Source organism: Botryllus schlosseri, chromosome 8 (genome assembly GCF_051294905.1).
Source record: "Botryllus schlosseri isolate E-star chromosome 8, Bs_hap1, whole genome shotgun sequence".
Lineage (NCBI taxonomy): Eukaryota > Metazoa > Chordata > Ascidiacea > Stolidobranchia > Styelidae > Botryllus > Botryllus schlosseri.
In genome coordinates, this window is record NC_137243.1 from 14,746,137 (window position 1) to 14,764,099 (window position 17,963).

General features: G+C 44.1%; 2 protein-coding genes across 2 annotated transcripts in view; both read right to left on the reverse strand.

Annotated features, from left to right (window-relative positions):
• The window catches only part of LOC145444240 (CCN family member 2-like), a 288,076-nt gene that overhangs the window by 222,405 nt on the left and 47,708 nt on the right, over positions 1-17,963 (reverse strand). The gene's annotated exons all lie outside the window — the stretch shown is intronic.
• Positions 3,425-5,374, reverse strand: LOC145444230 (protein misato homolog 1-like). The gene has a single exon (XM_080322177.1). It carries the CDS (start codon positions 5,259-5,261, stop codon positions 3,528-3,530), a length of 1,734 nt encoding a protein of 577 aa, XP_080178303.1. The 5' UTR covers positions 5,262-5,374; the 3' UTR covers positions 3,425-3,527.

Sequence of the window (17,963 nt, forward strand, 5' to 3'; positions counted from 1 at the left end):
CAAGACAAGGAACACTCATATAGCTTGATAAAGTTCATCACTTGCTCTTGACTTCCATAATATAATGCCTACGCAGATTGAGTGGCGACAATCTGGATGGAGTTCTGACACCTGAGCAGGGATTCTGTAGTGATCTTAATTGTATATTTTTTCAGCATAAGAACAATAAAATACTCAAGGATCATAATTAGCAAAATTTTCAATCAACGAAATACTGACAGCACTGTGCTTGGATCTTATCAAAATTGGTCCCATCAGGAGTAAATGGCGTAATGCAGTGGTTCTCAACCGGGGGTCCGCGAAGCATTTTCAGGGGGTCCGCGAAGCCTCAAAATAGTTGATAACCTAATTTGTATTTTTTTTTCAATTTGGAAAATCACGAGGCAGTTTCGCTTCATTACTAGTAAAACTCCAGAGCTCACATCAACAGACCGGTAATCTAAGATGAAATATCATACTGTGCAGATTCATTTTAATTGCTTAAAGCCTACTGATACAAACATTTTGCCGTTTAGAGATGTTTGGTTGGGGATTGTGGAAAAACGTTGGATGAGTAAGGTCAATCACGGTGACTTCGTATTGTTTACAAAAATCCATATTCTCCTTTGATATGCATAACTATTTTTCGATAATAACTTCAAGATAAGCTGCTAGATAGAAATGACCAGGCTTGACGTTTTATGTTCATTAAAAAAGTTTGTTTGTCAATTTTGGTGCCATATTGTTTATGAATGCAATCATACCCAAATGTGTCGCGTCACGCGTTATTATTACATTCGCCACCACATATCCTTGTGGAAATGGATGTTCAGCACTAGTTCAAACTTCGTAGGGGTCCGTGACGGTCCGAAAGGGGTCCGCGAAGACAAAAAGGTCGAGAACCACTGGCGTAATGTAACAGTCAGTATGTTAAAAACAATAGAACTTTGAGTGCTGTGGCACTTCAACGTCACCCACCACTAGCGCAGACTGGATTGCGGCATATCAAACTGCAGACGATCTGCATCATCTACAACAGTGGTTCTTAACCTTTTTACACCAGCGCCCCGCTATTTTAAGGACTGTAGTAAAAACAATGGGTGAATGGTCGAAGTCCGCTTTCAGGTTGGGACTTCACTATTAGACCACTCGAATAACTAACGTAATAATTGTAAGTGCTATTTTCGGGATCAAATCCTGGTTGTAACAACCATCGGGTAAGGCCTACGGGCTCATAGCATTCGGTTCAAGATGGATGTATACATGAACACATCCCGAATTCTCCTCTGCGATTGGCAATACGGGGAAGTTGATTGTATTGGGTTCTGTTTTGCTTTGTGTGACTACTAAATCTACTGAGAACGTGGTAGAGATTTGCTCACATTAAATTTAGTCCTGTACTAAGCTCTTAAATTTAACATGAATGGGGGTAACAAGCTAACAACACTAAGCAGGATCATTCTTTATGATACGATGAAGAAATATTTTGACGATTTAATTTTGTAGCTCTCAAATACGGTACAAGTATATTTCAGTCAAAAAGCTTCAAAACATCTTCCATGTACAAAGGGCATCACTCTCAAAATTTGTACAGTAGCCTACAGTGCCTTTTCGATTTCGACACGCAGTGCACTGCAGGATAAAATACCTACTAGTTCAAAACATTATGTGGAAAATTACCCGAGCTATAAGTATCAGTGTATCAATATTTTCCTCATTTCAAAACAGCACAAAACTGTGATACAATGAAAAGATAGGAAGTTGTCGAAACGACTTGGAGTAGCTAGCATGGCGGGAGTGTTATAACGGGGAATTGTCTATTCAAAAGTACGCCAAATTCATTCACATGGGATTAAAAAAACACTGCATTCATTGAAACATGGTAAGTGGATATTTCGCGATGAGCGCAACAAAAAACGTTGTGATTTGACAGATTTTGTCAAATGTTAGTTTGCAATGAGAACCATGGGATATATAGAACTATTGTTCTACTATATCAGTGGTCGGGAACCTTTTTCGTCTGAAGAGCCATGTTAGCCCTATATTTTCCATTTTAACTCTCGAAGAGCCATACACGTCAATCAAATGTTACATCACAATTGAAAATTCGTGACGTCATGATAGTACAAAATTCGAACTCACTACATAGGATTAGTCGTGGTGCCATATTTTCCCTGTAAAAACTGGTATAGGCTACTAATCATCCTGTGATCACGCAATTCATCGTAAATAGCTCAGAATTTATATTAATTGATATTAATATAATGTAACTGTAGCGCTGATTCCGAAAATCTAAACATTGATTGACTTCTCAATTCGGCGGTAACATAAACGTTGCAGTACTACAACGCTACTTATCAATACAGAGCGTGGATAGCGAAGCGTTGTTTGTAATTTGTAATTGAAATGTCACTTCCAAGGCAGTTCATTTCTCGGCTTAGATCAGGAAGACAATTTGTATTTGAAAACTATATTGTCATTTTTGCAACTTTTTTTTACACCTTCCGGCAACTTCCTAAATACTCGTAAGATATGTAGAATGCTGTTTTAAGCTGCTTAAAGGAATCTTATAGTGCAACTTTTTGCAACTCTTGTCCATTTTTTTCATGCAACATTTTGCAACTGGATCAATTTTTCATGAAAGTATTTTCGATTTTGGTGAAATACACGGCCAAATTCGACTGAAACACTGTAAAACAGCACCGACGTAACGATTTTACGGGTATTTCAGGAGCTAAGCCGGAAAATTGCCCGTTTTTTTTTTTTTAGTGAACCGAGCAAAATGTGGTAAAAATGCAACTTTTGCAACTTTCTTCAAAAATAAATAAATAAATGGAATTTTCCACGGATTTAACTGCAACAAAAACTTGCCCTAGTCATAATATATAGGCGCCACCATGTCTTCTATTCTCTTTGATCAACCAACGTATGGTGCAATCCAACATTACGCAGAGACTGATGCCGGGTACATCGAATTCGCGACGGATGTTATGGTCGCTGGCGCTACAGCAACTTAAATTTAAGGATTTTGTAAAGCGGCCCGAGCTCTGTCGCCACTGTCTTGACCTCTCAAATACATGTCTATGCTGCCACGAGAGTAATTATTGTGGCCGTTAATAAAATCTACTAACAAGTTGCTGCAATATCGATAAAATTAAGTACAAAATTAAAAATCTGTCAAAGAGCCATATATCTTATACCCAAAAGAGCCATATATGGCTCGCGAGCCATAGGTTCCCGACCACTGTACTATATAATCATATGTATTTAGTACACCATCTACTGCAGGGCCATTTTTCTCCAGCGCCCCCTTCAAAATTTGAATCGCCCCCAGGGGGTGCTGGAGACGAGGTCGAGTATTTGGATAGTTGAAAGGGTCAGAACTAGACCAGTCAAATATTGCAGCATCACTATTAACATCTTACTACAGCAAAACAGGCGTTAAAAAACTGATATTTTATTGTGAAATTCATCATGGTTTGCAGTATTAATGCACAGTTGCACACTTCCACAGTGACATGATTGCTACCGTATAAGTAACAACATGCTCAAATGTCTTCATCCGTATCCCAACCGTTACTCATCTCCGGCTTGTATTCATCCCGCATTGTAAGAAGATACTCAATCTCAGATTCCATATTTTCAGCTTCCAAGCCGTACACTGAGTATTTACTTTTACTGATATTCAACGCGGCAGCTGCAGAGTCAAATATGCCCATTGCTCTTGATGTGCATTCTAGAGCAGCCAACACAGGAACAAGTGTTCGGGGTTTATTTGAAGTCCTGGCAGTACCGTTTGTGTGTGCGTGGTTATTTGAGACGCCATTAATTTCATGACCATTAATTCGAGGCGAAGAATTAGAATGATGACCATTTTGAAAAGCCTGCGATACAGCTTTAGTATTCTCCGAAATAAAAAACTGCGGGAAAGGAGGTTCAGTTTTCATGCAATCAGTAAAAAAATGACAGCTTCGCTTCGATCCCGGATATTTAGCTGCGAAGTGTGATTCAATAACATCACTGAATTCACAGGAATTAAATGGCGAACGGCCTTTGCGTATCAGCATTTCAGCAGCAGGTGTACCTCTCATTGACATTGTGTGTGAATAGCATTCCACTACTGCTTGAAGATCAGTGCAAATATCAGGTGTAATTGCAGTAAATGTGGCAGTACTTGACAAGACTCTATTCACATCTTCAAGATTGTCGCAGCAATGCAACGGAAATGGCATTGACAATGATGAACAAACAAGGTTTCTTGTCCCTACGGCCGCTTGGTTACAAAACCCATCTAAATCAACACCTTTATTTCCTTTCAATCTATGATTTAACGTGATTGAATCGAGGGCAGAGGCTAGGATGGCGCTGGTATGATAATCCAGGTTTACATCATAGATCAGACCAGGGAATAATTTGTCTTGTTTCTTATCGGACTCAAGTGAGAGTGGATTGACCAATGAAGAATTCCCCATTAACACCGGCAGGAGTAACGCCAAGTTCAAGTTTCTTGTGTTATATTTAGACACGCTGTCTTCTGTGTATGTAGCGGGGCGAACAGGGAAGGATACCGAGTCTTTGGATGAAAATTCATCGCGGAGGTACGGTAGCAAAGAAGACGCTAATCCCGAGAAGCCGTTACATGAATCTACGATGATATGAAATCCTTGCAGTGAATCGCATTCCTCTGCATAGAATCTTATTTTTTCTTCGAGCTCATCAATTACACACGGCAGGCACGTCCCCTTTGTCCATAAATCAAATGGATTGTTCGGAGAGTTATGATGATAATCGTTTACAAACACTGACGACTTGGGATGTAGGTATGTTCGTAAATAATCAGACCAGACCTTAACATCTTTCTCAAGGTTGTAACTGTGCGAGACTCCATGCCCATTAGTAGCCTCTTGCTTAATCGATTCCTGTTCAGAATCTAAATCTTTCAAATACTCATTCTTTTCAAAAGGCGGCTGCCTATAGATCTCCGTCTTCCCGTCCCATGTTAATGATTCACTCAATCCATCGTTACAGTCATCGTACAGGTCACTATCAGCCCGCAAGCCTCCTAGTCCGCCTCTCAATTCTGTTAGGACTAGTCGTGGAGTGAAAGTGACTTCACCCCTGTCAGTGAGGCCCTCACGAAACAGAACGTCGTGATTAATTTCCTCTTTTTCCTGGTTGGACTTGTCATACTCAAAGGTTGACTCCTGTATATTCCACCAGTGTGTGCCGACGAAATTGGCGTAGTGGCCGAGTTGCAGAGTGATAATTTCTTTTGCACTCATTGATTGTTGGTGTGTATAGTGGTCAATCTATTCCATCACAGGTATCATATCAGTAACATAATTTAAATCATAACGACAAAAATTATGATTCATAAATTGATTGCAATCAGTGCGCCATGAAGATATATAGCCCTAAATATTCCATACCTAATATGTTCGTGCCATGGAGATTAGTTGGCGCTTCTTCGATATACGCACGAGATCAAAACAGTGTTCCCCATGACACCCGTAAATGTTTCCCCATGAACACGATAAAAATTTATAAACGTCAAAATATATTTTTCTTCATTTGAATAGACGGATATTAGGGTTGGTGGAATGGATATATTGGTGTTGGATGTGGGTTAGGGTCAAAGTCGGGGTTAGGGTATCCCAAGATTACGGTTGGGGGAGGGGGGTATTAGGGAATAGAAACGAGGGAGATTAGGGTTGGATGTGGGTTAGGGTCAAAGTTGGGGTTAGGGTAACCCAAGATTACGGTTGGGGAGGGGTGTATTAGGGAAGAGAAACGATGGAGATTAGGGTTGGATGTGGGTTAGGGTCAAAGTTGGGGTTAGGGTATCCCAAGAGTAGGGTTCGAAGGAAAGGGGAAAATTAGGGTTGGGGAAACCCTAACCTTAACTTTAACCCTAACCCCAACCCACATCCAACTCTAAGACCCCCCTCCCCCAACTCTAATATTCCCCTTCCCAAACCCTAATTTTGGGATACCCCAAACTCAACTTTGACCCAACCCACATCCAACCGTAATATCCCTTCTTCCTCTTCGCTAATACCCCGTCCCCAACCGTAATCTTGGGATACCCTAACCCCAACTTCGACCCTAACCCACCTCCAACCCTAATATCTCTCCAAAGGCAAAAAATTATTTTGACGGTTATAAAATTGTATCGTGCTCATGGGAAGCACTTGCTGGTGTTACGTGAAACACTGTTTCGATCTCGGGCGTATATCGAAGAAGCGCCGATTAGTTAGCTAGGCATATTACAAAATTACAAACATTCAATTCTGTATGATGATGTACCGGTAATATATATCCTTCATCAAAACATCGAGCACAGCTGCGATTGTAGGACATTAGAGCACACTTAGAGATTGACGCTCACATTATTCAAATTACGGCGATGGCATAACGGAAAATACTCGTGTATTTTGATCAACGGTTCCTTTCTCTTCATTTTATATTTTTTTATGGTGTTTTGTTTTGAAAAGGAGAAAATGGCAAACTGAACTGAGCGTCCTTTTCATTCATAGGCGACGGCGTTGGTTTATACATCGCGCTTACAGAACCTACATGCTAAGAACTAAACTTGGAGAACGCTACGAGCTCCTCGTCTCATGCTTCATACCTGATTGTTTGACCACGTGATTGTAGCTCAAAACATCGCAACAAAAAACAAATCATGCATTTTATCTCCACCTAGCGTGTAGTAATGTAGGTAGGACGTTGCTGTCAGGGGAATGATTGTGGTCAGGTGCTTATACCATAGGCATATAGCCTTTACAAAGGCTACGCCGTAGGGTTGCCATATGTCCGGAATTTCACCGTTAAAACTGCGTCCGGGAAGAATTTCTAAAATATGCCCAAATGTCCGGAATTTTGAAAGCTTGAAGTAGGCTCATAATTTTTTCGTAAAACAACATAAACAATAAGCCCATTTACATGGCCGTTTGGGTCAGCTTCGAAGCTGACTCGTCAATCCGACTCTCTCGTTTTTGAAAAAGAGAAAAAGGCAGACGGCTTCAATCCGTCTTGAGCTCAATCCGTTCCGCAGAGTCGCTTGGAGACGACTTGAACATTACCGGTACTTGAAAACGAATCCAGACTGCAACAACATACCAACATTTCATGTTCCTATTTCACGAAACCGGCACGTATTTCAACTGGGTGAATATGAAAGCTCTATCAGTACATGATACTGCTTTTAAAATATGCACGTGGTCTTATTTGTTCAGCAACACAACTTATGAAGCGAGTACATTTAACAATATAACTTACCCAACTCACTATCAGAAAGAATATATACACGGTGTATTTGGTCATTCTAGAATTGTGTTGAAGTATTTCTGGATATCTCAACTGCCGTAGCATATTCCCGAGCTGAATCCCAAAGTGCTGTGTATCACTCGAGCTGCGATTAACATGACCATGTAAACTCGATCACTTTGGCAAGCCGTCTCATGACGTCACTCCAAGACGACTTGGCTTCAAGACGACTTGACCATGTAAATGGGCTTAATAAGCCCATTTACATGGCCGTTTGGGTCAGCTTCGAAGCTGACTCGTCAATCCGACTCTCTCGTTTTTGAAAAAGAGAAAAAGGCAGACGGCTTCAATCCGTCTTGAGCTCAATCCGTTCCGCAGAGTCGCTTGGAGACGACTTGAACATTACCGGTACTTGAAAACGAATCCAGACTGCAACAACATACCAACATTTCATGTTCCTATTTCACGAAACCGGCACGTATTTCAACTGGGTGAATATGAAAGCTCTATCAGTACATGATACTGCTTTTAAAATATGCACGTGGTCTTATTTGTTCAGCAACACAACTTATGAAGCGAGTACATTTAACAATATAACTTACCCAACTCACTATCAGAAAGAATATATACACGGTGTATTTGGTCATTCTAGAATTGTGTTGAAGTATTTCTGGATATCTCAACTGCCGTAGCATATTCCCGAGCTGAATCCCAAAGTGCTGTGTATCACTCGAGCTGCGATTAACATGACCATGTAAACTCGATCACTTTGGCAAGCCGTCTCATGACGTCACTCCAAGACGACTTGGCTTCAAGACGACTTGACCATGTAAATGGGCTTAATATTATTTTTGGGCAGATTCATGCTACATGAAATTTTTCTTCGCGCTGCGCGCGATTTAGTAACCGAATTATTGGTTTTAATATGGGGACTACAACCCTCGCAAAAACTGCGTTCAAAAATAAAACTCATTCATTTACAAAAATAAATTTTAGTGTAATCGGTATATTCATAGAGACGGTTTAGGCCGCTTGGATGCTTTATTCAAAGATAGTGGTTCTAAACCTGGGGGTAGTTTGCCTTTATTCCGGGGTTCGCGGCGATGTTGAACGCTTCCAAAGTCGGCCGTGAGTAAGTCTGGGCAAATGTGCCGACCTTTAATTAGTAATCAGCTCATCAAATCTTGAGCTGGGCCACGGAACATTTTCAAATTTGAAATGGATTTGCGACCATAAAAGGTGAGGAAGGTTGGTTCGATTGGTTTGAAATAAGGACAAATATGTTAGAAATGAGGCGAGTCTCATGTCAGAAATGAGGATAGTCATGTCAGAAATGAGGATAGTCATGTCAGAAATAAGGATAGTCGCTATATTCACTATAAAGTCAGTTACAGTACCAGGCACGACTTTCTAGTGCTGCTAACCCAGTCCGAACACATCCCAGACATGATGTCCAAACACGCCCCAGACACGATGTCCGGGTATCAACACAGGCCGAACACGCCCAAGACACCATGTCCGAATGGCAACACAGGCCGAAAACACCCCAGACATGATGTCTGAACACGCCCCAGATACGATGTCCGGGTATCAACACGGGCCGAACACGCCAAAAAGACACCATGTCCGAATGGCAACACGGACCGAACACGCCCCAGACACGATGTCCGAGTGTCAACTCAGATCCGAAAACAACCCAGACACCATGCTCGAATGGCCGAACATGCCCCAGACACGATGTCCGATTGGCAGCACAGGCCGAACACACCACAGACATGATGTCCAAACACGCCCCAGATACGATGTCCGGGTATCAACACAGGCCGAACACGCCCTAGACATCATGTGTGAATGGCAGTACAGGCCGAACACCCCCCCCCCCCCCCAGACATGATGTCCGAACACGCCCCAGATACGTTGTCCGGGTATCAACTTGGCCGAACACACCCAAGACACCATGTCCGAATGGCAGCACAGGCCGAACACACCCCAGACATAATGTGTGAATGGCATCATAGGCCGACCACATCCCAGACATGATGTCCAAAGTCGCCGCAGACACAATGTCCGAACACAGCCGAGACACCATGTTTGAATGGCAGTACAGGCCGAACACCCCCCCCCCCCCCCCAAGACATGATGTCCGAACACGCCCCAGATACGTTGTCCGGGTATCAACACGGCCGAACACACCCAAGACACCATGTCCGAATGGCAGCACAGGCCGAACACACCCCAGACATAATGTGTGAATGGCATCATAGGCCGACCACATCCCAGACATGATGTCCAAAGTCGCCGCAGACACAATGTCCGAACACAGCCGAGACACCATGTTTGAATGGCAGTACAGGCCGAACACCCCCCCCCCAAGACATGATGTCCGAACACGCCCCAGATACGTTGTCCGGGTATCAACACGGCCGAACACACCCAAGACACCATGTCCGAATGGCAGCACAGGCCGAACACACCCCAGACATAATGTGTGAATGGCATCATAGGCCGACCACATCCCAGACATGATGTCCAAAGTCGCCGCAGACACAATGTCCGAACACAGCCGAGACACCATGTTTGAATGGCAGTACAGGCCGAACACCCCCCCCCCCAGACATGATGTCCGAACACGCCCCAGATACGTTGTCCGGGTATCAACACGGCCGAACACACCCAAGACACCATGTCCGAATGGCAGCACATGCCGAACACACCCCAGACATAATGTGTGAATGGCATTAGGCCGACCACATCCCAGACATGATGTCCGAAGTCGCCGCAGACACAATGTCCGAACACAGCCGAGACACCATGTTTGAATGGCCGAACATGCCCCAGACACGATGTCCGATTGGCAGCACAGGCCGAACACACCCCAGACATGATGTCCAAACACGCTCCAGATACGATGATCGGGTATCAACACAGGCCGAACACGCCCAAGACACCATGTCCGAATGGCAACACAGGCCGATAACACCCCAGACATGATGTCCGAATACGCCCCAGATACGAAGTCCGGGTATCAACACGGGCCGAACACGCCCAAGACACCATGTCCGAATGGCAACACAGGCCGAACACACCCCAGACACGATGTCCAAGTGTCAACTCAGATCCGAAAACAACCCAGACACCATGCTTGAATGGCCGAGCATGCCCCAGACACGATGTCCGATTGGCAGCACAGGCCGAACACAACCCATACATGGTGTCGGAACGCCCCAGACACGATGTGCTATTGGCAACACAGTCCCAACACCCCCCAGACACGATGTTAATAAGGTTTGTCGTGTTTGAAATAAGGTCAGTCTAGTGTTTGAAATAAGGATAGTCATGTTAGGAATAAGGATAGCCATGTTTGATATAGGGATAGTCATGTTTGAAATAAGGATAGTCTCATGTCAGAAATGAGGATAGTCATGTCAGAAATGAGGATAGTCATGTCAGAAATAAGGATAGTCTCTATATTCACTATAAAGTCAGTTACAGTACCAGGCACGACTTTCTAGTGCTAACCCAGTCCGAACACATCCCACACATGATGTCCGAACACGCGCCAGATACGATGTCCGGGTATCAACACGGCCGAACACACCCAAGACACCATGTCCGAATGGCAGCACAGGCCGAACACACCCCAGACATAATGTGTGAATGGCATTAGGCCGACCACATCCCAGACATGATGTCCGAAGTCGCCGCAGACACAATGTCCGAACACAGCCGAGACACCATGTTTGAATGGCCGAACATGCCCCAGACACGATGTCCGATTGGCAGCACAGGCCGAACACACCCCAGACATGATGTCCAAACACGCTCCAGATACGATGATCGGGTATCAACACAGGCCGAACACGCCCAAGACACCATGTCCGAATGGCAACACAGGCCGATAACACCCCAGACATGATGTCCGAATACGCCCCAGATACGATGTCCGGGTATCAATACAGGCCGAACACGCCCGAGACACCATGTCCGAATGGCATCACAGGCCGAACACACCCCAGACATGATGTCCAAGCACGCCCCAGACACGATGTCCAAGTATCAATACAGGCCGAACACACCCAAGACACCATGTCCGAATGGCAACACGGACCGAACACGCCCCAGACACGATGTCCGAGTATCAACACAGGCCGAATACGCTTAAGACACGATGTCCGAATGAATAATTGACCAGGATAATGGAATTTTATCGAGCGATCATTCGGAACAATGCCGATTTCCAGATTTCAGACTTGGACGGCTATATTTATTGGTGGTTCCGTTGACCTGCCAGCTTTAAAATTGTATTTGCGAAATAGCTTTCGATCAAGATCGGTATTGGTAAATTGTAGTTTCATTCAAAGTTAATTTATGAGTTCGGCCGATACTAATGTCCCTTGCATTTATTGCGGGTCGCCTGTGTTTGCCGCTGGGTTTATTTGACAAGGACAGGAATATTTGGGGCTCACACATATAAATATCGAAGACTCCTGGTTACACGTCTATAATTTCAAATGCCGATGCGAAGTTGGATGTTGGACGCACTGGCGTAGCCAGGGGGGACGAAAGGGGCAATTTTTCACATCAGTATAACAGCTTTCGTTGAAATTCTTTTAATTTCAACTTCGGGCCACTCTGTGCATGCCGCTGACAGCATAAATAAATCAACACTCACTAAACGAGCAGGCACCTTGCCGATCGCAAAAAATACTTACTTTGTTAGGCCTACAAAAGTTTGCTCGAAATATCAAGCTTTCCGTTTGTGAATATTTTGTGACTCTCTGCTGTGAGCTTGGCCCGCAATCACACAACATTACGAGCGAAATACGCTATCATGTAAGTAGTGAGCGAATGCGATGTTTATTCAACCAATCAATAAGATATAAAAAGAATACATCTTTGTCTAATGTAAAAAATCCAGCAGGCGTACGGGATCCCTCTTGATTCTATATGTTTATTATATTATAAAAATCAAATCCGTGCGATCGGGGTTATTGTTATGTTGGCTATTGTATAACTTGTTAATGGGGTAATATATAAACCCGTTTAAAACTGTTCAATATCAATGTAGCAATAGTCAGACGCCGAATACATTGTCCGGTCTGGCATAGACCGTTAAGGCGGAAGCTTATATTCCCAAACAAGTTCTCGTCGAAATCTTTGGCAAAGCGACACAAGATCTTGATTTTATGGGATTATTATATCATTTAATTTAATTGCTTTGCTTGATGACACATTTAGTAACGTTCAAATAATCAGCATGTAGGCCTACGTCAGCATTGTGGCATATGTGACCTGAGTCGTCGCCATGTATCGTGTACGACGTACGTACATTAATATATCAATTCACCGAAATGCAGAGTTGCAATTGGCAATATGACGTCACTTGACGGCATAGTTTCACTTTCGCGTTCACACAGAACATTTCAAAAAGGTTCAAGTTCACACGAACCTGAACCTTTTAGAGATTCATCCCATCCCTAGTACGTGGGGAATCCGATTTCTAGTTCCTTGGCGATTTTGAGGGTTTTCTGGTGCCCTGGCTCTTATAAAATATAATACAAATACATGTGTGTTGAATGGCACTGTTTTAGTGCTATAGGTCTATATACCCGATGGCATCAATGTTCTCTAGCTTCTTCGGTATATTCCAGTGATTCTCAACCTTTTTTCCACCGCCGTCTCCTCTCAGACATTCATGGTTGCCGCTTCCATATTTAAGCATTGTACTAAAGACGATGCGGTAAAGGTCGAAGTATGGTCGCTCATGCCGGGTTTTGACTTGACCTAATTGGAATTATTTCGCTCATGAATCGCGCCCAATGACCACTCAACTATTTATCGAACTAATAATTGTATGTACTATTTTCGGGATAAAATCAAGGTTGATATTCCGAGCGCAGGGTAGGGGCCATACCTATCAGATCGAACCCAATGTATAGTCTATATAGCGGCTAGGATATAGCTTAGGTTCTACCCGACAGGTAAAGCCCAGGGGCTCTCAGCCTATTCTTGGTCGTAGGCCTTTTCCGGTTTGAAAATGTGTTGTGGCCCACCTCTTATCTTAGAGTTATAATCCTGTTGATTGCGTGGTAATCGACAGCGCCGATATGCATATTTCTCTAAAATATGCGCATATTTCTTTACTGATGAGTGATGATATTAAAATCTAGGCATAATGGGGCATGAAATCGCGCGAAGCGTGACAGAATTTTCCAAGTTGAATAAATATCCACTAACAAACGACCAACAAAATAATATTGGACCCCTTCGAGCTCCCAATTGGGGGTTTCGGTGTGGCAGTTACAGCCCTCGTAGATCATAGGCTAGAAGTCCTGAATATTATTCTGATCGCCCGCTGCTCCATTCGCATCGCGAAACACGATGATCAGATCCCGGCATCCACTGTGTAATTGGGACTTTAGTTCCACTGTTGTGTGGAATAATGATCATTCTGGACCAGCTTCGAACAATACATTGGTGAATGGGGTACTATACAGCAAAGTATCTGCGATTTCAGCTTTAATCCAATGATAAAATCAATTCATACGACTCTTACACAAATATCAGTGCATGGTCGCGGTGCTGTATCATTTCTGACTCAAAAGGTCCCCGTAATGTAGAGAAACCTGAATCGTGATTTATTAATACAAATAAAATACAACAAATTCAAAAGTCCGCGTTTACAGTTGAATCTCTGGAATTCATCAATCCTCACAACGCATACATACGGTTAACGATATATTACGACTCAAGTAAATGGAGCATAGAAATAAGTGAACTTGTATCGTCGTTACCGCGACTGTTTTAGCAGCGGTTCATAAGTGCATTGAACCAACCAATCATCATCGTCAATTTCATTGTTCGCGATCAAAGTGTTGCTCTACTTATTCTTGCTAGCTTGGTAACAATATGTTCAAGTGAAAAGCAAAGCCGGTGGCCCGCGAGCATTTCGAATGTTTGAATCCGGCCCGCGACGTAATTTTGAGTTTGACAGCCCTGGTTTACAACGCAGGATATTTGTGGCCAGATAGTTATTGTTTTTAGTTGCTTGCTGATGCTGTATAGTAAAGCGATGCAGTGAAGGAATATGAAATTGCTATAGTTGTTGAAATTTACGGACGGGTGATCAGAATAGAACCCCGAGGAAGTATCTGGCAGATGTTCAGTACGTTATCGCAAAGTATTCGAAGAAAGAGTGCGACTGTGATTCCGATTTTTGAAGACACAACTGTCCAGCATTTTGGCATATTAATATTAAATGATGAAGATTATGCTTTTGGAGATGCTGATTATCCACTGAGGACTTACTTATTCACGCCACTATTATGGCCAAGAACATTGACCGAAAAATGTCACTATTGTTTTCATACATAATGTTACCCTTTCTGGCATAGAGCACAGTGCTTTGGGTGTTGAAAAAATATCTCGCGCATTGCCTATATTCAAGGAAGAACCTCAGAATATAATTGTGACAATAGCCTGCCTCTGCCTTCACAATCTATCAATTCAGACGAGGAAGATGGAGCTGAATTTGATGAAATACTTCAAATGGAAGCATTGAACGCACTCGCATGGTGTCGACTCCTACAGACTACACCAGTGGTTCCCAACCTTTTTTGGCTCATCGCCCCCTTTTCAAACTCCACGCCGATCATCGCCCCCCAAATATGGGGAACCGAAGAATGGGCATACAGACTGAAATCACCGGCGAGTTGACTAAGAAAAAAGGTCAACTTTTCGGCTCGACCGCAAAATTTCACTTTCCCAGCTAAATTTTGGTGAGCTGAGTAACAAAAAAGGTGATTTCTCCGACTTGATTCCAAAAGGACCATAACAGCACTTCGTCAGCCCCCAATACGTTGGTCTTGACCCCCCCCTCCATAGGGCGATAAAGCAAACTTCTGCACCCCTCATACCCAACTCCCCCGATACCTCTTCACCGCTACTTCTCAGCACAAATTGTTGGACTCATTAGTTAGTCGGCTTAATTCGTGCGAAGCGCGAAAAATTTCCATCGGTATGATTGAATCGGTCAATATGATCGGGAATTGCATATATATTTCTATCAATTTCTTATCCTCTCTCTGCTCATGTATTCAGATTTACCGGTAAAGCTGAGTTAGGTGTCTTGGAAAATGTAGGGCCCGTAAATAATAATTTAACATATTCGGGCGAACCCGTGGGTATAATGACTTCGTTACGTAATGACATTTTGTGGCCTGTCTGCTATGCCAAAAGATATTCAAATCGCCCATACGTACTAAACTAAAAGATTCACACGAGTTGAAATTGGTATGTCTGCACAGGCAATTAATTTTTCTCTGCGAGATGGCATAATTTTGTGGGGTTCTGATTGCCAGGACAGGAACATTTGGCGCCAGCCATTTAGGCGCATATATACAATTAAATATATATGTCTATCGTATATATATCGAAGTCGGTCAGCATAAAGGCAGGCCTTTTCCCTAAGGTTTTCGCGTTCTGGCCCACTTCTCGGAGTCGCATGTTACATGGCCTGAGACTATACATATCTCTTGGTGCGACATGGTGTGACTGATGCCGAGATGCCCATTTATATAACTCATGCATATTATTTCTTGGAGGAAGGGTATCCAATAAGTAAGAAATATGAGACCAAGAAAAGGCGCGCAGCGCGGAATTTTTTTGAAAAAGTTGCCTAAATTTCCACAATAATTATTGTTAATTCACGAAAGAATTGTGGGCCTCCTTCGATCTCGGGCCCCCATCCCAATTGGGGTTTGGGTGTGGCATTTACGGTCATGGACGCCAATATAGCCATTTCAACGCGCCATCGCCCCCTATCGCCCCCTTCGTCCGTTTTCGCCCCCCTATCGCCCCCTTGGCTATTTTCGCCCCCCTGGACCGACAAATCGCCCCCCGGGGGGCGATATCGCCCACGTTGGGAACCACTGGACTACACAAATATTTGCATGACAACGCATGATCTTGAGATTTCTCCTAGCTAGCATTCATGAATATTCTTGTTTGCAATACATTTGATTACATTCCAAAACATACTTGTGCTTTATTGCTTGCGACACGTCAAAATGAGGTAAAATGTGCATTATGGCTGTATTAAGTAAGTTCAACCTTATAAATTTGCGACACGAGATAGCGAAGTTATTGGGGCGTGTTCGGCCTATGATGCCATTCAGACATTATATCTGGGGCGTGTCGGCCTGAGTTGACACTCAGACATCGTGTCTGCGGCGAGTTCGGACATCATGTCTGGGGTGTGTTCGGCCTGTGCTGCCAATCGGACATCGTGTCTGGGGCATGTTCGGCCATTCAAACATGGTGTCTCGGCTGTGTTCGGACATTGTGTCTGCGGCGACTTCGGACATCATGTCTGGGATGTGGTCGGCCTATGATGCCATTCACACATTATGTCTGGGGTGTGTTCGGCCTGTGATGCCATTCGGACATGATGTCTCGGGCGTGTTCGGCCTGTATTGATACCCGGACATCGTATCTGGGGCGTGTTCGGACATCATGTCTGGGATGTGTTCGGACTGGGTTAGCAGCACTAGAAAGTCGTGCCTGGTACTGTAACTGACTTTATAGTGAATATAGCGACTATCCTTATTTCTGACATGACTATCCTCATTTCTGACATGACTATCCTCATTCCAAACATGAGACTATCCTTATTTCAAACATGACTATCCCTATATCAAACATGGCTATCCTTATTTCTAACATGACTATCCTTATTTCAAACACTAGACTGACCTTATTTCAAACACGGCCAACCTTATTAACATCGTGTCTGGGGGGTGTTGGGACTGTGTTGCCAATAGCACATCGTGTCTGGGGCGTTCCGACACCATGTATGGGTTGTGTTCGGCCTGTGCTGCCAATCGGACATCGTGTCTGGGGCATGCTCGGCCATTCAAGCATGGTGTCTGGGTTGTTTTCGGATCTGAGTTGACACTCGGACATCGTGTCTGGGGCGTGTTCGGTCCGTGTTGCCATTCGGACATGGTGTCTTGGGCGTGTTCGGCCTGTGTTGATACTTGGACATCGTGTCTGGGGTGTGTTCGGCCTGTGTTGCCATTCGGACATGGTGTCTTGGGCGTGTTCGGCCCGTGTTGATACCCGGACTTCGTATCTGGGGCGTATTCGGACATCATGTCTGGGGTGTTATCGGCCTGTGTTGCCATTCGGACATGGTGTCTTGGGCGTGTTCGGCCTGTGTTGATACCCGGGCATCGTATCTGGGGCGTGTTTGGACATCATGTCTGGGGTGTGTTCGGCCTGTGCTGCCAATCGGACATCGTGTCTGGGGCATGTTCGGCCATTCAAACATGGTGTCTCGGCTGTGTTCGGACATTGTGTCTGCGGCCTATGATGCCATTCACACATTATGTCTGGGGTGTGTTCGGCCTGTGCTGCCATTCGGACATGGTGTCTTGGGTGTGTTCGGCCGTGTTGATACCCGGACAACGTATCTGGGGCGTGTTCGGACATCATGTCTGGGGGGGGGGTGTTCGGCCTGTACTGCCATTCACACATGATGTCTAGGGCGTGTTCGGCCTGTGTTGATACCCGGACATCGTATCTGGGGCGTGTTTGGACATCATGTCTGTGGTGTGTTCGGCCTGTGCTGCCAATCGGACATCGTGTCTGGGGCATGTTCGGCCATTCAAGCATGGTGTCTGGGTTGTTTTCGGATCTGAGCTGCCATTCGGACA